At 45.6% G+C, this 27,067-nt stretch overlaps 2 protein-coding genes across 6 annotated transcripts; one reads left to right on the top strand and one right to left on the bottom strand.

Annotated features, from left to right (window-relative positions):
- Window positions 1-1,216: 1,216 nt before the first annotated feature.
- Window positions 1,217-10,811, top strand: MMP23B (matrix metallopeptidase 23B). The gene is made up of 8 exons (XM_027728700.2): window positions 1,217-1,387; window positions 4,607-4,749; window positions 6,025-6,164; window positions 7,495-7,662; window positions 8,279-8,443; window positions 8,639-8,749; window positions 9,599-9,725; window positions 10,372-10,811. The coding sequence occupies exons 1-8, from the start codon at window positions 1,217-1,219 to the stop codon at window positions 10,544-10,546; spliced, it is 1,200 nt and encodes a 399-aa protein (XP_027584501.1). The 3' UTR covers window positions 10,547-10,811.
- On the bottom strand, window positions 10,319-26,336 carry LOC113991932 (cyclin-dependent kinase 11B). 5 transcript variants are annotated; one of them, XM_027728689.2, is made up of 20 exons: window positions 25,989-26,336; window positions 24,854-24,984; window positions 24,233-24,348; window positions 23,790-23,914; window positions 23,060-23,198; window positions 22,357-22,487; window positions 21,104-21,226; window positions 19,865-19,960; window positions 19,621-19,752; window positions 18,821-18,886; window positions 18,144-18,313; window positions 17,504-17,594; window positions 17,135-17,256; window positions 16,712-16,817; window positions 16,049-16,170; window positions 15,738-15,845; window positions 14,916-15,032; window positions 14,540-14,688; window positions 13,519-13,708; window positions 10,319-12,695 (listed from the first exon to the last, which is right to left on the bottom strand). In XM_027728689.2, the coding sequence occupies exons 2-20, from the start codon at window positions 24,962-24,964 to the stop codon at window positions 12,603-12,605; spliced, it is 2,307 nt and encodes a 768-aa protein (XP_027584490.1). In that variant the 5' UTR covers window positions 24,965-24,984; window positions 25,989-26,336; the 3' UTR covers window positions 10,319-12,602. The 5 variants fall into 5 exon arrangements, with proteins under 5 accessions (XP_027584490.1, XP_027584488.1, XP_027584489.1 ...); XM_027728687.2 differs by having other exon boundaries at window positions 18,144-18,319; XM_027728688.2 differs by having other exon boundaries at window positions 19,865-19,963; window positions 25,989-26,335.
- Window positions 26,337-27,067: the final 731 nt, after the last annotated feature.

The following is a 27,067-nucleotide window of genomic DNA, read 5'->3' on the forward strand; positions in this document are numbered from 1 at the left end:
CACACAGACTCATTGGTCTTATTTATTCTGAGTTGTTTGAAAAGCCCCAGGCCAGCTTTAGTCTGAAAAATACATGAAATGTTGCAAGCTCATGAACTAGGGGGAAAAAATGCAAATTAAACAATTTTTCTTTATTACAATTACAAGAATTTTCTGAAACCTTTCAAATGCCTCGGATACCCCCAAGGAATGTTTTATATGGGCTGGCAACAGACCTACCCCCCCCTCCTCCCTGGCATTTGCTTGTGAAACTGGGAGCTTGCAGAGTTCCTTTTCCTTTGGCTGGGAAGAACTGGAGCTGAGGTCACTCCCCCCCCTCAGGACCAGGGGGTGACCCCACAGGGAAGTGCAGCTGTCTCTGAAAACCTGAGAATTTCTGAGTAAGCTTTTTTTAAAAAGTCCTGAACCGATTCAAGTCTGGAGCCTGGAGATGCCTCCAAGAACCTCCCAGCTCAAGACAAAGCGGCCACTTCCCCAGGTCAGTCTGTGTGACCCCAAAATCAGTAAGGTTCTGAAAATACTCATTTTCCTCAGCGTGATAACCCAAGTACACCAGAAACTTGCAGATCCCTTGCTGAGCTTGATGGGAGAGGGAGCTGATGTTTACTTTTCTGTGAGTTTGTAAACTCCCCGAGCAGTTTCCCAAGCAGAGAAAGCCCTGCCTGCTCTCACTGCATCTCGTTTTTGCCTCTCTCCTCCTGAAGACAAGCCCTTGACAAATGACAGCTCTCAGCGTTCAGCATCCCTAATGAAACATTCCAAGGGCATGATGCTGGCTGCTGGATTCCCTGGGCTGCCCCCTCCCCCAATTCTTTCATTACATAAAGCTGACAACTGCAGATCTGTCCCCTGTTGATTACACAGTTAAAGAAAGGAGTTCATGTCCACCCCAGCTTGTTTCACTTTGCTGCTGTTCCTCCGCCAGCCCAAATTTCAGCTGCAGTAACATGATCCCACTTGGCAGAGCCTGAGAGAATCTCTGGCACATTGGGAAGAGGCTTAATGTAAAGTCTACTTTTTTTTTCCTTTTTTTTTTTTTTTTTTTTTTTTTTTTTTTTTGAGAGCTTTTTTTGAAGCTCTGGTGGTTCTGCACAGCTTTGGCAGGAGCTGCAACGGGCTCCTCACAGATGCTCCAAATGTGAGCACAAGATGAGCTCAGTGCAGGGGATGTCTTAGTGCCTGTCCCAGCTCCCTCCAAAAGCTATTAAAGAGAGACATGGATCAAGCAGAAGAACTTTGTGCAGACAGGAGGAAAGGCTTCCCCTCACTGGACAAAAAAAAGAGCAGTGGCTGGAGAACCGTGGTGGGATTTTTGTGCCTGTTCCCTGTGGTGGCTCTGCTGGCGGTTGTGGAATATCCAGCTGGAGCTGCAGTTCAGGAAAGTCAGGTAGGAGAAGGGATCTGATTCTCAAATGCCTGGAAGGGGTGTGGGGTATCAAATACCTGTGTATGTTCTGTTTGGCAGGTGGATGCATTCAGGGAGAAATCTGAATAGAGAGATATCTGATCTAAATAGAGAAATATCTCGTAGGGCAACAAGGTGTGTTTAGGGCTGGCTGAGTCCCTTTTGGCAAAGGATCCCTGAAGGTGATGGTGCATCCCAGTGGAGTCAGGTTGTCAGAGGTGTGTGTGCAGTCTGGGGCAACCAAACAGTGGAGGCACAAAAAATTTGGGTTGTTTTCCCCCAGAGCTTTGGCTGTTCCTGTGAATCCTCTGCTCTCCCAGCCTGGGATGATGTGGCATTGCATGTCCTGGGATTTCTGGAGCAACTGAGCTTTCCTAGGGACTCAGGGCTTGTGTAGGACCTAAACTGGGTCCCACAGAACTCTTGGCTGGTATTGACTCCCTTTCAAGGTCCTTCCATTATCAAGATGTGCTGGGACAGTCTGAATCCAGGGGGAACTCTGGCAAGGCTCTGGGACTTTCAGGAGCTGATCTTTATTTTTGCTTTTATCTTAAATTTAGCTTTTAAATTTATATGTTAAAAAAAAAAATCTTGAAGTGCATCTTCTCCTGGGTCTTTTTGTGTTTATGAAGCTCTTGGCACTGGCCCCCCTTGTTTGCATCACATGCTCAAGGCTGTTATTAATTGGTCCTGATTCAGAGTTATGTTATTGTGTGGTTTGAGAGGGGAACTGCGTGGCCAGGAGGGAGAAGGGAATTAATTACAGTCGTTACAGCTCAGTGAAGTAACTTACTGGAGGTCTGACTGCAAGGGGGAATAATGCAGAGCAGGGATGTTGGCCAGTGTCTGCCTTTATATTTATATATATATGTCTCATATATATTTGAGATTATATATATGATTTCAACAACTATGTGTGCTGCTGAGAGGGAGAACTGAACACCTGCCCTTCTAGTACCTCCCAGGCATTTTGGAGTTTTTGAGACCTTAACCCACAGCTGAATGAGTTTCTTCCTGGGAGTGTCTGACCTCTTCAGTTCTGTGTATTCCCAAAGTCTTGGATCTCTGGCACCCGGGCAGATCCTTTGATGGAAGTTATACTGTGAATTTTTAACGAGGTCACTCCATTTCTGTCAGAACCCCACGTCTGAGCTGCACTTTGGGTGGTTCCCCACCCTTCCCCAATTTGTTCTGCAAGGCTTTTCTTAATTAAAAGCATTTTGTTGCACCAGTGGTGGGTAGAACTTGAGCCTAAAGGAGAACAGAGACTGGGCAGAAGGTTTGAGCAAGAGAACTCAGGCTCTGCACCTCTCTTGGTCCAGTGGGTCACATTCATGTCTCAGGGGTTGATGCTGGGCCTGGGTCACCCTCAGTTTGGTTTGGATTTTGAGGATAAGTTCACTAGTGACACATTATTTTAATTGTTTCCCTTTGCCTGTTCAGCACTAATGAATGGCCTGAGGGTTTTAAGCTCAATGGCTGTAGAAAAGACAATCATTTTTCTCCCTTGGGGCTGCAGGAGAGAGCAAATTCAGTGTTCTGGCTTTGCTCAGGAGCAGGAACATCCAGCACAGGGACAGAGAGCTGCTCACCCCAGTGTGAGTTAACAAATCTCCTGAGCTGGAGTCCAGAGACTGACAGAATTCCCAGTAATCCTGGGCTCTTCCTGACTGATGCCAGATTACATTAATAATGTAATCAACCCCAATACTGGCACGGGATTGCAGAGAAAACAACAAAGACAGAAAGGATTTGCACAATTCTTCACTGCTTGAAAGAACTGCAAAAAAATAAAAGGGGAAGATAACTTATTATCCTGTAATTATGAGCTAATCTTCTCCAGGCTTCTCTTGCAGCTCCAACAGATCCTCCACCTTGTCTGTGCTGCTCAAAAGGATGCAAAATTTCCCTTTCATATGGAGGGAAAAAGGCATTCTCAGAGTAGAAGCCACTGGAGGTGAAGGGAGAGGGACAACAGCCACTGCACCCACATCACCTGTGCCTGGGGAGGAAGGGGCAGGGCCTTGAGCTGAGTGACCCAAAAGCTGTGATCCAACCCCCTGCCAAAGGCTTTCAGCTCAGAGGGCAGTGCTGGCTCCCACCTCTGTCTCTCAGGGATGTCCCTCGAGTTCCTTGTGGGCAAAGACTGTGCTGGGCTCCGATGGTGAGTCAGAGCCAGGGCTGAGCTGCAGGAAAGGCTGAAAACTGCCCTCCTGGGAAAGAAAGAGGCTGAGATTAGATCAGGGTGGAGGGAAGAGTGGCAGTGAGACGTGAGAAAAGAGGCTGGTTTGCTGTTGGGATGGAATCCCTCAGGATGGTGAGCGCTGGTGCTCCGGGCACATCTGGCAGCCGTCGCTTCAGGCCTCTTGTCCTCCCCTGCCACCGCCTCGCTGTGACACCAGGGACGTGCTGCTTTGGCTCTCAGAGCCTCGGTTCTTCCATGAGGAAAATGAGGACAGCTCTTGTTTCCTGTGGAATGTGCTGTGAGGCTGAACAGACTCGAGCTGGTGCAGCTTTTGTGCCACAGCCACTGTACATGTCACTTGGGAAGTGTCCTGGTGCCTCTGGAGCAAAGATGGCTCACAGATATTCAGTGTCTTAGTCCTGGAAAGGGGAGACAGAGCAGGAAGCCATCCAGAAAATCATGTTGGGTCCCATTCTTTTACCTCCACTGCTCGGGATGAAAAGGCTTTTCTAATTGGAGTCAGACGTGTCACTAAATTTAATGTCTCTTACTTTTCGATGGTTTAAATCCTCTCCAGGGTTTCCAGGGCTGCTGTTTACTTTGAAGGCATTTCAGATCCACAGCACAGCTCTTATAAAGAGCTCTCTGCACAAAGAGCTGCCTGTTTTAGTCATTTTTCCAGCTTTACATTTCTTCTGTGGCGAGGCTGGAGAGCAACAGGAAAGCGAAAAGGAAATGAAAACTTTCCAGGCAGAGCTGCAGCACTTGCCGTGGCCAGAAGCCTCCTGAAGCTTCTTTTCTGCTCCATCTGTGCCACACTCCAAGAGGAGAGTGGCTGCAGTGCCCTGGGGTGGGATGGTGCAGCCAGACAGGACCATCTTGTCTCCTGGACACCCCCAAGGCAGCTCCAGTTGTGCTCCCCAGCCTGCAGCTGTCCTGTACTGGTCGTTTTTATTGCACACTGTTCAGGCCTGGGGTGTCTCCCACCCCTTCCAACCTGCTGCTTTGTCTTTAAGGAAGATGCCACATCCCCTGGCCTGCACAGAGAGGGTTCCTCAGCTTCACAAAGCCCAGCTTTCCCTCGTCCTCCAGCGCGGAGAAAACGCTACACCATCACCCCGGGGCACTTGAGATGGGACCACTTCAACCTGACCTACAAGTAAGAGGGATCCTGGGGCCTGAGTTCTTCCTGCCACGGGTTTGGGTATTGCCCATGTGGTTATTCCTCAGCCCTGTGCAGGGAGAGCTGCTAAAGCCACTCTGAAATAGGAATAATCCTACAAATGCTGCACCTCTCACTTCAGTGAAACCCTTCAGGGCAGATTCAGGCTTCCTGAGCAGGGACCTCCCTCAGAAGGTCGTGACTGGAGGACTAGCTCTGTCATGCTGATGTTTTTAACAGTTCTGTTTGAACCTAAACCATCCCTGAGGGAAATCCCCGTTGGGATTTCGAGATCTCTCTGATTTCAGGAGGACAGAGCTCTTGGTACTTTTAGGAATCTGTCTCCCTGTTGTCTTTGGGAAAGGATTTCAGCTCTTGGATTATTAATAAACAACAAAAAGCCCATGACAATCCTGGGGTGAGGGAATGCTGTGCTCCTTTGCAGGAGCATCCCAAACAGGCTCAGCCTCACCAGAGCCTTAATTGTCCAGGTTTCCCCTCGTTAACAGCCTGGCTTGATACGAAACCTTCTGCTCCCTTTAGGATGTGCTGGGACGAAGGGAGAACATAATCAGCATAGCTAAAAAACAACCAGAGGGGATAGAGAATATACCCAACTTTTCCCCATTGAGGCAATTCCCTGAATGCAGATCTTCCCGTGGGCCAAGGTAAGTTTCCAGGAGCCATCTGTGCATTCCCATGGTACAAACAGGGCCTGCACCAGGAGTTTTCCCCCAGCTCACTCCGTAGCCTAACCAAAAACCTCTCTTGAGTCTCTCTCCCATGGGATTTAGAGCTTTTTTTCTAAAGGAAATAACTTGATAAGAAAACAAGTCTTTGATATTCTTTGGGACTCTCTTTCAGAAGTTCTACCTGGGAGTATTTTACACCACTGTGCACATCCATTGTAGCCCAAGTGTCAGGAGCAGGAGTTCCCTGCTGCTGGAACGCAGTCGTTTCCTCTTCCAGCAACCCTGCACGGCAGACTGGGAGACATCAGGATAAAAATAGTTATCTGAGGGAACCTTGTCTTAAGTGCTGTGCTTGAGAGGAGGAGCAAAAGCTGAAGTGCAGAGCACGTGACTGTGGAGAACATCAGCTCTTTATTCATCCCCACGGGGGTTCATTAAACGTGGGTAACATCCAGTTCAGGCGACTCCCGATTTGAACCTGTTGGAGTGAACAGAAATCCTTGTCTGCCTGACTGTGGCCTCCAGCTGGTGTTTGAGGAGGGGAGGGCGTTTTTCCTGAAGCTGTCGTGTGTCCCTGCAGAATCCTGTCCTTCCCGAGGAACCTGCTGAGCGCCAGGGACACGCGCCGGGGGCTGGCGGCCGCGTTCCGCATGTGGAGCGAGGTGTCCCCGTTCAGCTTCAGGGAGGTCCCCCGGCACCTCCCCAGCGACCTCAAAATCGGTGAGTCCCTGAGGGATCCAGGGATTGACTTCCAGTGTGTAAAGCAGGGGGTGGGAGGCAGGAGATGTTCCTCCTGCGCCGGGCGGGCTCGGCCTCTCGGAGGAGGGTTGGGACATCCTTTGCCTTTAGTCAGGCAGAGAAACTGCTTTTAGCTGAAATTACGTATTATTTTCAGAGAAACTACTTTTAGCTTTTATTACTTATTGTTTTAGCTTTTATTGCTTATTAATTTTTATTGATTTTTATTAAAATTCCTTGTTAATATTTAGGAAATGTTAATATCACGATTCACGCTTTCTGTGAACCTTGTGGTCAGGAAGCTTTAGGGATTTGCCAAGAATTAACACTCTGCCACTGGGACAGATGGGGAAATCCACATATTCCTGTCCCAGAAATGCAGAAATCCCCAGATTTGTATTCTAGAAATGGGGAAATCCATAGATTCCTATTCCAGAAATGGGGAATTTTGCAGAAGAATAAGAATCTGTAGATTCTTGTCCTGCAGATTGGGAATCTGAATGTTGGAAGGTGAAGTGCCATACCCAGGGTCACACAGAGCCAGAGCAGGAGATGGATTCCAGTTGTTCCTGGGTTTGGTCTCCCTTTTGTTGATCCCACTGGAGCACTGTCTTTGCTCCCTCCCCTCTCTCCTGCCCCTCTCTTGCTCTGCAGTTGTTCTGGAGTTCCTGGGACCTGGAAAAACATCAGTGCTGAAGCTTTTTCTGCTCAGCCTCAACCTCAGATGTAAATCCTTCCTGGGATTTATGGTCTGTGTGAAATCCTGATTTCCTGTGCATGTGGCAGCAGGACTGAGACAACCAGCAGACTCCCCATCGTTTCGCAACTCGCTCTGGTGCTGCAGGACCCTGCTCAGAGCACATGATGTGCTTCCAGGGGTCTGTCCTGCTCCCTGTGAGCTCCAGGTCCCCAGTTCCAGGGGATGCGGGATGCACTGTGATCCTGCTGTGGTGCTGACAAAGAGCTGGGGAGCAGCTCTCACTGTAACTCTGCCCCTGCTTATTGACATTTAAAATAGAACAGTTCCATCCCGGGGTTATCAGTTCAGCTTCTCTCTTAAAAAAAATGATTTCCACGTGATGTTGCAAGACAAGCTCAGCATTCCCTGCTGGGAAGTAAACTTATTTGTGTCCATTGGGAACAGCTCTAAATCCAGGGGCAGCACGTGGCCATCCATTGCTTTGCATTTGTCTTTGCTTTTGTGGCTCCGGAGGTCGGAAAACACGTGGGATCCCATCAGAGACCTTTTTAGTGACTCAGGAGTTCACTGACCCTGCCAGATCCACTCAATCTGCTGCTTTTTTTTCCACAGGCTTCTACTCCATCAACCACACGGACTGTCTGGAGTCCCTCACCCACCACTGCTTCGATGGCACCACGGGGGAACTGGCCCACGCCTTCTTCCCACCCCACGGAGAAATCCACTTCGATGACCACGAGTACTGGATCCTGGGGAACACCAGGTTCAGCTGGAAGAAAGGTAACAGGGAATGCCTGGGATTTCGCTTTCAATCTGGGATTTACCTGACGTGGGAAAGAGGCAAAAGAGCCAGCTGTGGTTTTGTGGGGGTTTGGAAGCTGCTCCTCTGCCCCGTGACTCAGCTGGGCCAAGGGACCCTGTGGGGTGGCAGGGCTGTTTCTGGCTGAATTATTCCATGGAATTATCCCATAGTTCAGTCATAGCCTTCAGTTAAAATCCACCCCTGCTGGATGCATGGTTCAGGATGCTGCCAAGAGGCTTGAGTTTGTCCCGTGGGCTGAGGGGGATGCAGAGCTCAGTGGAGGCCCTTTCAGACTGGAATATTCCTGCTAAAAACCCCAGTTCCAGCTCAGGGCTGTGGGAACCTGACAAGAGTGAGTGTTGCACAGGGACAGGCCTTCAAACATTGCTCCTTTGGAGTCTGGCACTGCTCTGTGTCCTGCTGCTGGAAATTAGGAGCATGTGGAAATAATTGGCTTTATTTGGACCCAATAAAGAAGATGAAACTGGGGCAACCTTTGACAGGACCGTGCTAGTGCTAAACTATTTCCTCTGGTTTTAGGATTAGCAAACACACTTTACCACACAATTCCAGCTGGTTTTCCCTTCCTTCCAGGTGTTTGGCTGACAGACCTGGTCCATGTAGCAGCTCATGAAATAGGCCATGCCTTGGGCCTGATGCACTCCCTGAACCCCAACGCCCTCATGCACATCAACGCCACCCTGACTGGGAAAAAGACCATCTCCCAGGATGAGGTGTGGGGAATCCACAGGCTTTATGGTGAGGAACCAGGGCTCTGGATCCTGCAGAGCTCTCGTGGTGTCAGAGCCCAGCTCTGTTTGTGCTCCTCCTTTAGATTCTTCCCTGTCCCAGCTCCCCCATTTACACAGGGGGATCTGATTAAGTGTTGATTTTTTTCTCAGAAGGAACTCCCTCCCCCAGCCCCTCTAATGCCCGTTTCTCCTCCTGTTTCAGGCTGTAAAGACAGATTATTTATGTGCCCAGCATGGGCAAAAAAAGGCTTCTGTGAGAAGCGCAGGAAGCTGATGAAGAAGCACTGCCCATCCACCTGTGACTTCTGCTACGGTATCCAAGGTTTCTTCTGGGATTTGGGAAGGGGTTTTGCACAGAGAGAGGAGGTAAAAGTTATTTAGGGAGAGGCAGGATCTTAATTTCACGCTAGAGATCAGTGGGTGCAAATGATGCAGCTCCAAGCAGCACAACAGAGATGGGGTCTCGGGTATTAGGGGGCAACTTTTATGTTTAAACATTCATGGAGTGGAACATTAAACTGTCCTGTTCCTCTCTAGTTTAACTGAACCAGTGACAGGGGACAAATACCACAGGCAGGGAGAGGGAAGGGCTGCAGGGCAGTTCCTGAGGCAGGGAGGGGACAGAAACAGGACAAGGGGCATCTCAAGCACAGCTGGGCTTGAGCTGCTCCCAGAAAAGGAGATAAAGGATGTTAATCCTGATCCAGCCTCTCAGTTTTACAGATCCAGATAAGGGACTAATGCAGGATCAGGCCAAGTTGCTGCAGCTGTGGAATTAAATTCAGACAAATAACTGGCCTTAAGATGTACCGTGAACTGGTACCTCTTCTCCAGCACAGCATTGGGGTTTTTTAGGCCAGATTAATGCAGAGATGCAATCAGACAATTACAAACACTTTGAGGACTGTTCATATCCTCTTCCATAGCTGTGGGCTAGTTGATTTTTATCCATCTCAGTTTACACCCCACAAAGTAAGTTTTTATCTTTGCACGTGAATCATGTTACGTGTCCGTCCAAAAACTGCTCATTTTTAAATTAATACTTTCAAGGCTCCTTAAATGACAACCTAATTCTGTGCAAGTGTTTTGGAAGGACCAAACTTGCTGATGAGAGCTGCTCACTAACTGCTGCCACTTCCCTCTCTCCTCTCTGGGGGGACAGAATTCCCATTTCCAACGGTGCCCCCGACTCTGCCCCCGCCAAGGACCAAGACCAAGACAGTTTCTGAGGGCAGGAACGTCACCTTCCGCTGCGGGCAGAAGATCATCCACAAAAAAGGCAAAGTCTAGTAAGTGCTCCATCCCTCCTCCCACTCCTTGGGAGCCTCTGCAGGGAAAGGATGAGGGAGGATGGCAAACCTGGGTGACTGGGAATGGAGTTGTTTCTAATCTGGAGGGTGTCACTGGCTCCTTCCAGAGCTGGAAGAGGGGTGGGAAGGGAGAGTGATTGATCAGAACGTGGCAGAGCTTTTCTTTAGCCTGAAAGCAGAGCTCTCAGAAACCACCAGGAGGTCAAAAAAAGGATAAAATCCAGTTCTCATACAGAGCACAAAGCTAATTGCTATGATCAAGCCAAATTCCCTGATCTATATTCTGAAAAAAAAGAAAAAACAGTGTTAAATTTACCCTTTTAGTTCATTGTTATTTAGCTGTTACTAAAATACAAGCATGTTATTTAATGCTGAGAGATTGGCCCATGAGTTGGTTTAGATTGAGGACCCAAATTCCCATTAACTTTTAGTGAGATTCAAGCTCCAGAATTACTCAGGATTGTGCCCTGTTACACTTGAAATACAGAGTAAAACCCAACTGTGTTTTCTTGAAGTCCATCTCTGCTCTGCACTTAAAAATTTAGTGGGAGAAAGAACAATTAACACACACATTGAACTGTTCTAGACATTTGTAGTTTAATTTCTGTTGTTTTTCTTATGACAGCTGGTATAAAGATAAGGAGCTTCTGGAATACTCATATCCAGGTTATTTATCCTTAAATGAAGATCACATGAGCATCATTGCAAATGCAATTAATGAAGGAACTTACACTTGTATAGTGAAGAAAAAAGAAAGGATCCTGACTACTTATTCCTGGAGAATCAGACTGAAGCACTGACAAGGCCCTGGAATGAGCTCCTTCAGTTCCTGCTAGTTCTGTTTCAAATTGTTTCTTTGGCATTTTTTTATATTTAATTTCCAGTAGTGCAACTGAACTTCTCCATCAGCTGCTTCCTCACCCTGGGCAAAAGAGACTCTTGAGACTGGTTACTGGAATGTAAAACTCTCCCATATTAGTTTTAATGACAAAGAATTTATCAACTAGGTGCTGTACAGAGAATTAAAAAAAAAACAACATTTTTTTTTTTTAAAGAAAAGCGTCAGATGGTGCAGTTGAACTGTGTGGATCCCTGGGAACTGCTGGAAAACAGGAGCAGAACTGCATCAGCCACCAGGATGGCTCAGCTGGGCTGCACTGGAGGCAGACTGGGGAAGGGAAAAGGAGCAGTTTAATACTCTGCAAGTGTTTCTGCCCTTGTTTTAGATCCTGGTGCTCTGCAACACAAGAAGTTCTACCCAAGTCTAAGCCCCAGGATCACGTTTGCTCCTCCTGCTCAGGAGGAGGGTGTGGGGCACAGCAGCCCTGTCTCACTCAACTCCACAGTCCACCGTGGGCAGGTCAAGTATCCCCAGAACATCTTTTCCCCCCCGATCCCCTTCCCAGGGTCTGTATTTATTCCTTTGATCCCAACAGGCCCCGAGTGCTCAGAGCTTGTCCCTCAGGTGTCCGAGCCAGGAGCAGACAAGGTGATTTCCATCGCTGTCCTCCCCCAGGCTGAGGGAAATGTGCCACATCCAGCTGGAAGAGAGCACGAGGAGTGGTTGGCGAAGCTGGGAAGGGAATAATTCCATGTCAGATACAAACTCTGCAGTCAGTCATGGTTTAATCCTTGAGTTCACACAGGCTCTGCTTCCGTGGACTCCTGCTTTTCAAGGGGTTACTGAGCTCCCTCTCCGAGGAATCTTCTGGAATCGGGAATGTTTCAGTGACAGACCAGTGACAGAGCTGTTTCTCCTTCAGAAACAGAAACATTCCTGCACAGGGAAAACAACCCAGCTGCTTCCAAACCTCACCCCAACTTCAGCACCTCCCCTTCCAGCTCCAAGGCCTTTACCCTCAGAAGAACTCTTCAGAATGTACTGAGAGGGATAGAATGTTTATGATTTCTGTTAATCCTGTTCCTGGCCTGGTGCCCAGTTCTGACTGCTTGAAAATTTGGTGTTTTCCAAACCTCCCTTGTTCCCAGAACAGAGTGAGCCCATTATAAATCAGGAACTGCAAGGGATGTGATATTCCAACACAGTTCCTCCTCTGGTCGGTCCTGAGATGTGGCATTACACAATCACTACACAAGCTCTTCTTTTGATGGAAAAAGGGCATATTAAAAGAACTTCCATAGAAAATAAAGTTTCAAGTCTCCATATTGCATCTTTTTTGATTTATAAAACAATAGAGGAACTTCTTTTGCACCACTGGAAATACATGGAAAGAACAAAGCAAACAGTTTTCAGCTCAGCAGTGCACCCCAGGCTTCTTCTCTCAAAGGTAACAGGAAAGAAATCTCATAACTGGCACTTTTTTCCTGCCCCAAATATATTCAGACACAAACAATTCCCTTAAAATAAAAAATAAACTCTATTTACTGTCACCAGCATCCAACTTTGCTGCAGGTGAAGCAATGAAATCCTTCACACTGTTAAACAATTGAAAATGTATTTTAATTCTACAAATTTACAAGGAGAAAAAAAAAAAACCCACCAAACCAAACCCAACAAAACAAACAAACAAACAAAAAAAACCTAAAAAGAAACCAGAAACTGTTCCAGGACTGTAGTTCAAGTTGTCCTTTGTCACAGTTTGTGATGATCCTGGGGTTTTCAGGTAACTCCAGTCCTCTAATGGAATGCAGCAGTTATACTCCACGTGGATTTATAAAACAGAGCCTTGGAATCCGTGATAAGGTTTGAGTTTTTCACAGGGGAAAAAAAAAAACCAAACACATCTCGTCCCCCTGACACGAAGAACAGAACTGGGGCACTCAAATCCACTCACATGAATGGTGCTTCTTTTTCTTTGTGGGGTTTTTTTCCCCCCTCCCTCTTTCACGTTGAGTTTAAAACTTGAGGCTGAAGCCAGGTCCTGCAGCAGATGCTCCCTGGTTGGTGGTGGTCAGATGAAATCCTGTGTCTTTCAGATCATCATCACCCTGGGAAAAGCAAGCACAGGTCACTGATCAGTGGCTGGTTTTACCTCTCCAGCACAAAAATCTCAACAACAACAACAAAAAGTAAAGTATCTCTAAAAGAGAAACAAATGTTTGCTGTTGTGGCATCACAGCTCAGGTTCTGGGCAGGGTTATCTGTGATCTTTAAACATTCCTAGTTCAAAAGCTGGCTTTGCTAAAGGCAGCTCGAGTGTTCCTGGTTCTTGCACCTGCTTTTGACTGCATGGAAAAGATAAAAAAATTGGGAACACACTGTATGAATAAGTGTAAACTGCACTTAGTGAGCATCTGATCAAACACACTGTGGTTGTGCCATGACAATTTTTATACCCTGAAAAATCAAGGCTAAGTAAGTAACCTTTTCAGCTTCCTTACACTGTTAAATTGGGCACAATATTGTACAGTGCCATTTCAACTCTGCTGAGACGTGGAACTGGAATTAAGGTACCTGAGACTCTGAACATGCCAGACTTACATGGGCAGCACAGTCCCGTGGACACCCCAAAAGACAGAAAGAACACGAGCCTGGCCTTTTTTGAATTCCCCAAATACTGGAATAAATTGGGGATATTTCTACCCCTGAGACCTGTATAACTCACCAGGCTGCAGACTAACTTCCCAAACAAATGTGAAGGCTTAGCTGGAAGTGTAAAACAAGGTACACTTTTAAAAAGAGAGTGTTCTGCACCAGGATAAAACCAGGCCTGATTGTGTCCTGAACACAGCAGTGAGTGGATTTGCCCCTTGGGAAGGCACGGAGGGAAAGCTGGACTTTCCAAAGGCCCCCCCAGCTCCATGGGCTCACCAGCTGGCTGTAGCCCAGCCCTCCCTCGGGGGGCCGGGGGCTCGTGCCCCTCTTGACGCGCTGCTGCTCGCTCTTGGCCGGCCAGGTGGGGAACATGGAGGGGTCGATGGGCAGGGGGGTCTCCCGGAAGTACTCGTGCTTCAGCCCGTCCTCCGCAGTGATGCGCCGAGCCGGGTAGTACGTCAGGAAGCTGCGGAGAGGGGGGAAGGGAGCTGAGCCCCTCAACTAGAAATCCGTCCAGAACACAACTGAGGGGTTTTGGTGTTTAACAAAGAATCCTAGGACTGGGGATTGGGTACAATTCTATTAATTTGGTATCATTCTATGACTGGGTATTGGGTTTTAATTGTAATAATTTGGTATCATTCCATGACTAGGTATTGGGTTTTAATTGTATTAATTTGGTACAATTCCATGACTGGGTATCGGTTTTAATTCTATTAATTGGTTATAATTCCATGACTGGGTATTGGGTTTTAATTCTATTAATTGGTTATAATTCCATGACTGGGTATTGGGTTTAATTCTATAAATTGGTTATAATTCCATGACTGGGTATTGGGTTTAATTCTATTAACTGGTTATAATTCCATGACTGGGTATTGGGTTTAATTCTATTAACTGGTTATAATTCTATAGAATGGGTATTGGGTTTAAGTCTAACCTATAGAATTAAACCCAATACCTAGTCATAAATTGGTTATAATTCTATGACTGGGTATTGGGTTTAATTCTATAAATTGGTTATAATTCCATGACTGGGTATTGGGTTTAATTCTATTAACTGGTTATAATTCTATAGAATTAAACCCAATACCCAGTCATAAATTGGTTATAATTCTATGACTGGGTATTGGGTTTAATTCTATAAATTGGTTATAATTCTATGACTGGGTATTGGGTACAGTTCTATTAATTGGTTATAATTCAGCCTGGGGCTGACTGTTTCCAGCCTTTCACAACCCAGAACCAAGCTCCACTGCCCACCCACTCCCCAGGAGCCCCTGGAAGCTGCACTCACTTGTTCATGAGGTCAAAGCCCTGGTCCGAGAGCAGAGCCCCGAATCTCTTGCGCAGGTTGTTGTAGGGGTACTCTGTGAAGGTCATTTTCTTCACTGCTGGCAGCTCGTTGTACCCAGGCCAGATTTTTTCACTTGGAGTACCCAGATCCTATAAATTAAAGTATCTCCTTAATAAACTCAAGAGTGCAACCCTTTACTTAGGAGTTGGGAAGTATCCAAAGAAAACGGACAACACCCAGATCGTGGTTTTGGTCTACTCTGAGTAAAGAGCCTTTTATTAAGGCTGAATCTCTGTCACAGAGCAACAAGCACTTTTAATTCCTTACTACTCATCTCTAAAACGAGTCAGAATCCAAAAAACATTAAAAAAATTACCTTAAAAACTTTGTTAATCTGGTCAATCTCTGACTTCCCTGGGAACAGAGGCTTCTGCGTCAGCAGCTCCCCGAAGATACACCCCACTGACCACATGTCTATGGCTGTGGAATATTCCTGGAAAGAAGGAAAATAAAATTATGCCTTATAAAATCAGTGACATACTTTCACTGGTTGGGGGGGGAGGGTTGTGGTTTGGGGTTTTATTTGTTTTAGAGGTTTTTTTAAGGATTCTACACTCTGACCAGGACACACACACAATCATTCCCACACCCCAGGTCTCAACTCTATTTATTTAAAGGTTGTAATTCCTGTGAATTGTGAGCAATAGCCATGTACACAAATACTTCAGGATAAAAGGCGAAGGTCTCCACACTGATGTCTCTCTTTTCCATGCACAAACAAAGCAGCACAGCTGATAAAGCAGGATTTTTTCTGGCATGGTTCTTGTCACTGAACCCGACTGATTTCACCCAGATTTCACTTAATCAGCAGGGAACATTGCCAGGACCTTGTTCTGCTCTCAGGTGTCACAGATTTTAGATTAGTTTAAGAAAAAAAATTAAAATCCCAACTGCAGTTTGCCCCAATCCATGAGAAGTCCAACAGCACTGACCACATCATCATTCCAAAGGAGAAAAACCCTCTGTCTGGGGAAGATGGAAGGTTTTTAGCTGTGTTTTTAGGAGGAATAATATTGAATATTCAGAATTTCCAGCTCTGAATCAACACAAAGAGCATGCTCTGAATCAACACAAAGAGCATGCTCATCCTTTGTTCATGATTTATAAAATACAGTCAGGCTGAAGGGGAGGAACCAACCTTGGCTCCAAGCAGCAGCTCTGGAGCCCTGTACCACAGAGTCACCACCACGGGGGTGTAGGGCTTCAGGGGAGACCCATATTCCCGGGCTAACCCAAAATCTCCAACCTAGAAGGAAAATAAATGGCAATTAGAAACATTTCCAGCACTGGCCATTCACTGTCAGTGCCTTTTTGGCCACTGTGTGGCTTCACCCTTCAGAAACAGCCACACACAACACACAGTTCTCAGCTCTTGCCAGAACTATGACACAGTATAATCCTGCAGCACAAACTCTTCCCTAAGTGTGGTATTTTCCATGGAATTCTTACTTTTAAAATGCCTGAATGACTGAGCAGCAGGTTGGAGGTTTTCAGGTCTCTGTGCAGGATCCAGTTGTCGTGAAGGTGTTTGACCCCTCGCAGTAACTGAATCATCAAGGTTTTCACTTCCCCTGGAATGACAAAAAGAAGCCAAATGCATTTATGAGAATAAATCTACCTTTCATTTTTGTTTCATTTGGAGAACAGGGAAGGGGGCAGGAAGGGGTGTCGAGTTAAAAGCAGAGTATAACTTGTACAATAAAAACATGTCACAGAACAAGAGCTGCTGCCAATAAGGCAAAATTCATTTGGGTAGCTGGAATGCACCCAAATTATGCTCAGCAATTATTGCCTCTCCTAGGAAGCAGCCAAAATTTAAGCCCAGTGTTACTTTTCAGTGTAGCACAGGGGAAATTCCCTCAGTTCCACTTCTGAACACCTCCACACTGGATTCATCAGCCCAACATCAGCAGGAGTATCAGCACTCCCATCCAATCTTAATTTGTGTCAGTTTTTACAGCACTAACAGAAAATGCAGGGAATGCTCTGTTCCAAGGAACATGGGACATTCCAAAGCACCACATGTGCTTGTACGAAGCCATTCCCTGACGTCAGAGCTGCCATTTGTGGGGGCCAGTTTGGAGGATTTCAGGAGACTGTGGCAAACAGTACCTGGCAGGAAGGGCTGTTTCATTGTTTCCATCAGGCTCTTGAGGTCGTGTTCTACATAATTCATGACAATATAGATTTTATCCATATTACTGCCCACAACGATTTCCTACAACACAGAAACAGACCGTCAAAACCAGCACGTGGTGTTTAAAAAGCACCCAAAAATCAATGTTTTAAATTGATCCCGGCAAGAGGATGGAGGCTGCCACTGGTAAAATCCATGGAAAACGTATTCTTCTATTAAAAAAACACCTTATTTTTGCAAAACATCAGGTTATGGAGACAGTAATACCTATACAGTCTTGTGAGGAGCACACAGCTGCCCATGAGCTCTGCAAGGATTGCTAACATCAGGCATTTAAAAGCTGAGAGGCAATATTTCAAGAACAGAAATACTTGTGACATAGAAGATTGTAGCCTTACTCTGACAGTGACAATGTTTAGATGCTGTGCTTTCAGAATAGTATTTATTTCCCTCAGAGAAGTAATGGGAAAGCCTTCCTTCTCCTTTTCCATCTTCAGTCGCTTCAGAGCCACAATTTCATCTGCAAAGAGAACACATTTCCCATCACACAGCTACTAAATACACATCAAGGGGTCTCCCAGCGTTCTGCCACCCATTTGTTTAATATTTAATTTACTGTGCTATGTTTTGCCTTGAAAATGACCTGCTTGCTGGTAAAGAAGCGTTTTAAATAATTTTGTTCCTCAATGAAAAATGTAGAACCATAATTTGCACACAAGTGCAGCCCTAAAATCCCCTGAAGGGAACAGGAGAGCACTGATACCAACCAGTCTTCTTGTCCTTTGCTCTGTACACCACCCCATATGTTCCTTCTTCAATCCTGTTCAAACACTGGAATTCCTCCACGCTGCGACATCCCTGAAAAAAATACAGGGACAACATTTACCCCTCCAGCATCTGGGGGAGGGTTTTGCTTGGGTTTTTTAAAAAGGCACCCAGCAAACTTCAGCAACTTCACAGTTTAGATTTACCAAGAGAATTCATCATTATGGCTACACCATCTTTGGGGGTTATTTTTGACAGGATTTCTAATGGAATCCTGGACAGAGTCTGTGTTTCAGCAGATTAACTAAATTACTACTAAATTATTAACTAAATTATTTCATTAAATCTTCACTCATTCACTTTTGCACAGAATAATCTGAAATTTCTGCCACAATGGCAAAGGCAGCAACTCGGCACCTCACACTGATACCTTTCACATAACTCAATTATTAAAAATCTGCTTTTTACTCATATTTCTCCACTTTGCTGTTGGCTACATAAAGAATAACCACCCATCAGACTCCTGTTCACCATAACAGAACTCCTCTCTCACAGGGACCTATTTTCAGGTGGCAATACCAAGATAACAGAGCATCAATTATATTATGCCCTTCTTATCTACATTTAAGAGTTCTCCCCTACCTGAAGTGCAGGAAGGTACTTGGGAAGCTCCTGTTTCAGTTCAATGGGAGAGGAAGCTGGGGAGTCAGGAATATAGTCCCCTTCTGTCATGGCATTGGAATGAGGGGATCCCTCCCCTACCTCCTCCTCCTCCACTTCACTTCCCGCTGAATCTCGGTCAAACCTCGACTCTGTAACTTTAAAAGTCAGAATCAGTGGTGGAAAGAGGAGCTGTCTGGAATAATTACATTCAGGTTTAGCCAAATGAGGGGAGTTAGACACTGATCACTGCTGAGAAGCCCAATCTCTCCTCTTTGCACAGGTGATGCTTTCAAGGACTCATTTACAGCCATGGACACACAATTTCCAGTGTCAGAAAAATAAAACTTTACACTGGAATGAAAGAGAAAACTGACCCAGGATATCTCACTCTGATTTTTGAGGAGAGGACAGGACAAGAGGCCCAAAATGAAAAAGAAGGAAACATCAGCTCATTAGACTAGGATCTGATTGCCTCTAAGCCTTGGAACAGATTTCAAGGAATTTCTGATTCTGACACGAAAATGGCCTTAAAATGCCAAGTATATGATGCTTTAGAATGGTGGCAAAACTGCAACAAGAACTGGATTCAAAATATTTAAAGTATTTCTAGAAATAGATCGATTTGGCCGCAGAAACAGTCGGGATTTGCACTGTACCAACTGGGATGTGGTTTCCATTCTCCCGCTCCTCCTCTTCACTCATTTCCTCTTCGCTCACCTCTTCTGCAAAACAGAATCGAGTTCAGCTGAACCCTCCCCGCGTTCCTGCAGCACCTCGTGAGGCAAATCACTGCTGAGATGCTTTTCCACCTCACCTCTGCACTGCCTGTTACTGACCAAGCACTCCTGCTTCACTTGGACAGCAAATGCTTCCAAGAGGGAACACAATTCTTACCAGTTATCTGGGCATTTGGGGATGGATTATGAATATTTGCTTATTAATTGTAACTGATTTTAAAGAAAAATACCCAGCCTGTTGTGCCTTTTCAGTAATGACCAGAATGCCCGTATGCAGACTTCTTTACTGCATTTTTGGTATCATGTTCATTTACTTGTACTGGGATGAAGAATAAATCTGAAATGTGCAACTGAAAATAATTTGAAATCACAGAAACATTTGTATTTCACCACCCCCCAAAGAAGTGCAGAACTGTTCTCTGCAGAATATTTGATGTGTTAGAAGAACACTTAGTCTGTTGGCCTTACACCAGTTAGGAAGACAAAAGTGGCTTTCAAGTTTCTGATCTGGCTTCTTAGATGAAGAATTGGTATTACCTCTATACAAAAGGACAGAAAATGACTTGTACTTGGTTTTTTTCTTTCTAGTTATCTTGACCTGTGAGGTCTCAGCCTACCCTAGACTAAGAGAAAAGGAAAATGTTCAAATAAAACAGCACAGAATGAGAAACAAAGAAAGTCATCACAGCCCCTTGTGGGCCCTGCTTTGTGCTGCTCACCTGCTGATTGCTCAGACACTTCCTCAGAATTGCTTCCTGTCTCCTCCTCCTCCTCCTCCTCTTCCTCTCCTTCCTCCTCAGAACCTTCACTGCTGGACTCTTCTTCCTCCTCTTCTGAGCCTGATCCAGATTCTGTTGAGGAATAATCAAACACAGAACTAAGCAGGGACACACCAACGACAGTGTTTCCTCAGCAGAGAGATTAATTACACTTGTACAATTAATTACATCTGCATTTAATCACCTGATGAAGACTCTGCTGAGCTGGTTTTCCTCTCACTGTCACTGATGTCTTGCAAGTCAGAAAGAGGATCTCTCTCTTCTGGTTTCTCTTCTTTCACTGCTGAAACCACAAAAATTAAGAACAGGGTGCTGACTGAGCATCACTTTAACACTCTGAACACCCAGGTAAGTGCTGCACTTTCAGCTGGCATTAAATCAGTGCTGAACATTCTGTATTGGAAATTCAGAGCACTAAAAACAAAATCATTCCACGCTCTGCTCAGTGACAAACAGCTTTTCTGAACTGCAGTGGTGCAGGATCAGCTGCCAAAATCATGGAATACTGGCCTTTTGGTTTTTAAACATGATATAATCCTGAAATTAATTAAAAAAAAAAAGGGGAAAAAAAAGGGGAAAAACACCCTGGTAACAAGGAGTGTCCCTAATGTGTGTCCAGAGGTGGTGACTGTCAGGGCTCACTATCCAGTGCAGACTCTGCTCACCATGACATAGCCCATGTCAATCACTGATGGTTCATTAGGCAGGAGTTTCCAAGGACTCGCTGCCTCCAACTGGAATTCCAGCTGATTCCATCTGTAATCAGCTTGCTTTGAATGGATACACTTATTTTCACAGCTGCACATGTTAACAGGGCAGACACAGAGCTTTTCTTCTTCAAACAAAGACATTTTTATGTCAATTGTGCAAATTTTCTACCCCCAGTTAGAACCTTCCAGGCACAGGAAGGACCATTTTCTGACTTAGAAATCAAAATTCCCCATCTAACCAGAACACTGCCTTATGCATTTATTTGCTTCTACAAGATGACAATATCAGTGATGTTTAAACTACACTGATCCTTGTAAGGTAAGTTGTTAAGGTAGCTTAGCTCCTAATAAAACAAATCCATCCTTTTTCCATCTGCAAGGGAATTAAACGACCAGATTTTAAAAATTCAGTCAGCTGCTTCTTTCACCACTGAATGAAGTCACTCACTTCGGAACTTTTTAAACTACTCCTCCTACTACTAAAAAAGGAAAGATTCATTCCATTTGTCACTTGGCACAATTCCTGCAAAACCCAGCATTGCTTCAGAAACCAGTACAAGTGTTTATGGATGTTCCAGGGTCGTGCCACCGTGGCTGAGGTGGGTTTTTAACTGAGTACCTGGGATATATGTTTGACACTAAAAGTCAAACACTACCCCAGCCCAGCTCCTGCTGCCCCCAAGGCAAAGACATTGTAGAGTGGCAGGTTCTACCTGGTTTCCTGCTCTCTCCTTGCTCAAGCTTCTCTCTCTGCTGGCGTAAAGGGCTGCGACTCCAGGGTCTCATTTTTACTTTGTCTCCATATTCTTCCCTCACTGTTCTATGGTGAGCAGAAACTAGGGAAAACAAAACCACAAGAAATTGTTACCCCTCCCTGCCCTGCTGAGAATATTCCTGTCTGCCACGGTCACCTGCTTGGAATGCTTTTCATTTTTCCTTACAAACTAAAGGGTAATGGGGAGGAGCGGAGTCTAACTCTGTGTGGGAGAACAAAGGACTGTGATTTACCTCAAATAAAATAATATGGGTTTGTGCTACCTAGAGAAAGCTGCTGCCACGCTTGGAAAACAGAAGCAAGATGCCCTGTGTGTTGCACAGTAAACACCCTGACACTAAAGCATCAATGCCAGAGAAGGAAGTGGAAGATTTGCCAAAGAATGAAACCAGCTGAGGTTTAGAAGGAGCTGACAGAACATTTAGAGCAATAAAACCAATTAAATGAAAGGTTACGTAGATTGAGCGCTGCCAGCACAAAGCCAAGCACAAAAAGGAGCTGTTTGGTATGAGCTGAGCTAGAAAGCAAAGCAAAAATATGGTTTTTTAATGCTACTCTTGAACAATCTTTGTCACTTGTTTACAGGAATAGGCTCTGATTTTTACCTCTGAAAGCTGAGACAAACAGATTCTTCAGCCAAAAATGATCTGAACTTAGGGCTGCAAGCACCTGACATGCTGAGCAAAGTGAGGTTCATGTGTAGAAGTTCAACTGCTCAGTTACCACATCTTCCCCACCTGACTCCCACTACCACATCTTCCATGGGTGAAATGCTTACATGACCTCTCCCTCCTTTTGCAATTTATTTCCCCAAATCCTTAAAACACTGAATTCTGAGCTTTCAGTCTCTATCAAACTGTGTTAGACTCTGATGGATACACACAGAAACACAGTGTCACTGACAGAAATCTTGTTTCTATAGGAAACCAGACTGACAGAGAGGCAAAGACTCACTGACTAATCAACCTGCCAGGATGTTTAAGGCAATAACTTTATAACCTTGTTTATTTCCCCTTGTAGAACCTGCATTTCCTTTTCCCTCCCACATAAAAGGCCCCCCCACTTTAATTTTTTTTTAAATTCTGGCACTGCCCTAAGTGAAGGAGGTTTTCTATCCCTCCATTCCACCACTGAGTCAGCAGGGAGTAAACTGATGGTAAGCAGGAAGAACATTTCTGCAGAGCCAGTCACCTTCTCTCCTGGCTTCCCGCTCCTTCCGCCTCTCCTCCGCTCGCCTCTCCCGCTCCTTCTGCTCCCGCTGTTCCTTCTGCTGCTCCCGGATTTTCCTCTCTCTTTCTCTCTCCAGTTGCTCCAGACGATCTCTGGAAAATAATTATTGTTTGTCACAAATTCAGCCCACGAAGGGAGGGAAAGCTGGTTTGCTGTTACAAACCACCGAGCTCAGTTTCATTATCAACACCACTTGTTCACCAGGCCAAAAAAAAAAAAAAAAGATGGAGCTTCTCAGCTGATCCTTTAAAAAATGTGTTTCAAAGACCATGAGTTCTGCACCCCTAGCAGGATTTCAACAGAAATTAAGCAAGTTCAGGTCATTAATCCCCTAATGTGCAAATCCAGTTTGCACCTTTTTTTTCCCCCCACAGAATAATTTAGGTTGGAAAAGACCTCCAAGGTCATCAAGTCCAACCTTTCAATTATGGTGAAACACCAGCAGTGAATGCACCTCGGAATGTCCCTTGCAACGAAGCACTTAAAAAGTAATTAAAGCCAAGAACTCATTCCACGGACACCACATTCCCAGGAATACTGGCACCAGGCAAGTTTTGCCTCTGGATTTTTTTGTCCTTTCAGAGCAATGGTTAGAGATAGATTAGAGGAGGCAGCTGTTCATGTCTGTGCTGGGTGGCCCCAGGGGAGGCAGGGATAGCTGTACCTCTCCCTCCTGGAATGCTCCCTTGCCATCTCTCTCCGTTTCTGTCTCTCCCATTCACGACGGGCTTTATCCTGCTCTTCTCTATGTCTCTTCCTACGCTCATGCTCCCGTTCTTTCTCTTTCACTCTGGCATGTTTCCCTAAACAAACAAAAGTTAATTTTGGAGTGTTACTAGTCAGAGTAGTCGGTGCTCCCATTTTTACCAAGCAAAACTAGAGAGAGGATGAAACCTCTGGGAACCTATTTCCATGTTCTCTGGCGTTTTCTCAGTGGGAAAATCCTGTTCTGAAAGGGGGGGTCGGAGAATCCAAAGATTAGAAGATCTTGCACAAATACTTGCATTAAAGTAGAAAATGGCTGTTAGTAGCAGGAAGACAACGTGAATGTTTCTAGAAAGGGTATGCTTTTCCTTTGCAGACAGGTACAAGGATCAGAGCTCAGCCCACTCACTCAGTGAAGCCAGGAGGAAGCTTATCAGACTGGAAGGAGTAAAAGTGAACTCAGTGTCCCTGTCCCAAAGTGATTCCTGTCCTCTCAACCACAGTTATATCCCTGTCATTGCCATAAGGGCACTAAACATAGGCAAAGAAATAATAAAAGTTTAAATTCCTTTGTCTTATCCACCTTTCTTTAGACTGTACTTATTGTTATTTACTCTATGTGGAGCCTACTTGGCTTCCCCTTGGGAAGCTCCCAGAAACCAGAAGCTTCCAAGTGCAGCAACAACCACCTTCTGCAGAGTGACTTCGGTGCCTGCGTTTCTCTTTCCTCTTCTCATCTTTCCTATGGTGGGTTTTTTCTTTCCGGGACATTTGCTGGGGTGGTTTTATAGCCAAGGAATCATCTTCTTCTCCCCTAAAACACAGCACACGAATAAACTCAGGGAGGTGACAGGTACTGTCAGACTGCGAGTTGTTTCCTCTTTTCCCCATTTGGAAAAGATCCCTGGTTTTATTATTTTATGTTCAAGTTGATTTCCATAATAGCCCCGAACCAAAACTGGAACACAACACACTGTTAAGCCTTAACCACTGCTTCAAAAAGTTACCCTGGAGTTGGCCCATCTGCACGCTAAAAAATTAGAATTTTCCCTTCAGATATTTTAAATCCTCTTCCTAAAAGTTCACTTCAGTAGCTCCTTCTGAGGTAACAAGGTGATTTTCTCATTCTTACCTGTCTTCCATGGAGTCCTCCCTCCTGTAAGGTGAGTTTCTGATGGTTATTTCCATGCGATGGTCTCTCAGCTCCCCCTCTTCAAGAGAATCCCGCTTGGAATCCCTGTCATCTGACTGATGGGAACACAGGGAAGGGAAAAAGGCAATTAATCTTTGTGTCACAGAATGAAAACAAATTTAAATATTACTTAAGAGTACTGCTGGCTCAAAATCCATCCCCAACTGGTTGCCCCCACTCATCTATAAACCACATCCATACTGTAACCAGGCAAATGCAGTTGGACTGCAATTAAAGCTGAACTGCTTTAATTCAACATAATTAACACTGATTAAGGTGGATTGCACTAACTATTTTGTGGGCTTTTTTTCCCAGAAGAATTATTTTCTACATAGTTGTACAAATAGTAACATAAAAGTTACTCAAATTCATTTTAACCCCGTTCTTCTATACTTTTCTATACTCTTCTATTCTCTGAAAGGCTGTTCTTTGAACTGCAACTTCCAGTTAATCACATCAATTTATTTACCTTTTCTGACCAAAAACTACGAACAAAGCAGAGTATAAAATGTAAAGCCAATGAAAATGCAGTTTTCCATTAATACAGGCACCGGTTCTTACATTTTTCATACGTTTTATCTCTGCCTTCTCCTCTTGCTCCTTCCTTCGCTTCTTCTCCTGGAGAATTTCATCTAAAGTTTTCACTTTCCAAGAATCCTTTTCATCACCCATTTGAGTTAAAAAAACAAAGTCTGAAAAAGAAGGAGACGTCAGCAAAACCCACACAAACCACACAGCCCAGCACAGATAAATCTATTTTACACCAATTATTTTTTTTTTCAGTGCAAACACTCGATGTTCCATCTTCGAGCAAAGCCAAGTGGGGGTTGACTTGCGCTGAACCAAAAAGGTCTGTTTTAAACCTAGAAAGTTTAAACCCAGAAGAAGGAACACAGAGTTGTTGGAGAGCACAAAAAACGTGGTTTGTGGCCATGGTTTGGTGTCACGTTCTTCAACGATCTCAGACCCGGGGCAGGGGGGGATTAACAAAGCTTGGGATTAAAGGATGTGCCAGTGGACACAAAGAATTTATGGGACAGAACTGCCAAGATAAGGAAAAAACTAACAAACCCAACTCAGCAGCTGTGCTGAAATCAGCTCCGAGGGGGTAAAAGGTAGTAAAAATAACAAGTAATTCTAATTTGGCAGGGGGAAAGCGACCACCAAGTCAGGGACTACCGAGCCGAGAAATCCACTGACCCAAAAGAGAGACCGAACATGGCAATAATTAGCACGAGAAGTGAGAGAATCGTCAAGCAGCACAAGAGAGAACACTAATTTACAAGAGAACTATGCGACTCATAGCAAATAAACGCTAATTCCTTTGGTTGCTACGATGCCTAAACAGCACAAGTTGTGGTAGTTGTGGGGCTCGGTTTATGGAACAGCACCGGGATCGGAAATAAATAATCAATGTGCCAATCGAGCTTGTCATTACTGGCCTGTCTTAGAGCGGGGAATGGACCCGATTTTTGCGTTAAACGCCTCAGAATAAACAAACCCCCGGGGGGTTCAGGGCCGGGGGGGTCCAACAGGCCCTCACGGAGCGGTGTCACCCGCGGGCGCGGCCGCTGCCCGCTCCCCCTCAGCCCCCCCGGTGCTCCCGGTTCCCCTCAGCCCCACAAGACCCCCCAGACCTCCCCGTGTCCCCCCATGTCCCCTCAGGGTCCCCTCAGGGCCCCCCGACCCCACTCACCGCCGCCGCCACCGGGCACTGCGACCAGCGCGGCTCTAACGCGTCACTTCCGTGCCAGGCGCGGCGATGACGCCCGGGAAGTAATTAACCAAAAAAAAAAATAATTAAAAAATCGCTAATGAGCCGTTAATTGAGCGGTTCCTCCAGCGGCAGCGCGGTGATTAACCGCCCAGCTCTGCCCGTGGGTACTGACCCGGCACACAGAGGCGGGAGTGCAGGCGCCGTCACCGCAGGCGCCCGTTAATTACCCGTAAACAGGTTAAATTTCGCCGTCCGGTCGAATAAAGAGCGATTTTCAAACAAGTCACATGAGGGGAACGGCCAGCACAACAATGTCGATGCAGCGTGAGGGAGAAGCGACGTGAACTGAGCGCAAACGCAGCGGTTCTAAACAGGGGAGTTCATGAGGGGGAGCCACAGGAAAGGGCTGAAGGCAGCGCAGGGAAACTCATTATGTGCCACCGCTTAATTGTGAATCCCTCGCTTCGGCTGGGTAACGGTGACATTTGGGACACAGTTACACCTTGGTTACGTTTAAATTTAAATTCACATTTAAAGGAATTCACATTCAGGGTGGCTGTTCCTCTGCAAATAACCCTCGTCCTCATCGCGGCCTGGGTGGGGCCGTGAGAAACGAAGTGAAGGAAACCCTAAAAAAACGTCCCGAAAGAGGATTTTTCCGGCAGAAACGGAACTGCTGCCATCACAAACTGGGGTGCGACACTTGCCGTGGATTCTTAACAAAGAGGAAAAAAAATGCTCCTTGTTTACGCAGCCAGCAAAGGAGATTTAGTGGTATGACTGCGGAGGAAGGAAAGGCTTTAAAAGCGGGCAGTCGAGGGTTTGTTGAATCTAATAAAAACAGAGGGCAAGGAGAGGGCAGAGAAAAGCACCCAAGGTCAACAAACCCCAAGGAGAACAGGATTGTTGTGCTGCCACTCAGGCGTTGAAAAGACAAGTTCCAAAATCCTCCCAGGGCTGGGTTTGGGTCACTCAAAAGATTTTTCAGCACTAGGAAAAGCTGAGGTTTAAAATGAAGCTCAAGCAGGTGGTGGTGGTATTTACAGGAGAACAGAGCT

Source organism: Pipra filicauda, unplaced genomic scaffold, assembly GCF_003945595.2.
Source record: "Pipra filicauda isolate LSUMZ 115617 unplaced genomic scaffold, ASM394559v2 scaffold87_size3191425_pilon, whole genome shotgun sequence".
NCBI lineage: Eukaryota > Metazoa > Chordata > Aves > Passeriformes > Pipridae > Pipra > Pipra filicauda.

Bases quoted from the DNA above. Each gene is read 5' to 3' on its own strand.
- MMP23B (XM_027728700.2), top strand. From the start codon at position 1,217: ATGGATCAAGCAGAAGAACTTTGTGCAGACAGGAGGAAAGGCTTCCCC. The intron at 7,663-8,278 runs GTAACAGGGAAT...CCTTCCTTCCAG, and splicing joins CAGGTTCAGCTGGAAGAAAG to GTGTTTGGCTGACAGACCTG. The intron at 8,444-8,638 runs GTGAGGAACCAG...CTCCTGTTTCAG, and splicing joins GGGAATCCACAGGCTTTATG to GCTGTAAAGACAGATTATTT.
- LOC113991932 (XM_027728686.2), bottom strand. From the start codon at position 24,964: ATGGGTGATGAAAAGGATTCTTGGAAAGTGAAAACTTTAGATGAAATT. The intron at 19,964-21,103 runs GTAGAACCTGCC...TTGTGGTTTCAG, and splicing joins AGGAGAGAGCAGGAAACCAG to CAGTGAAAGAAGAGAAACCA. The intron at 13,709-14,539 runs GTGAGTGCAGCT...CCCTCTCCGCAG, and splicing joins GGCTTTGACCTCATGAACAA to CTTCCTGACGTACTACCCGG.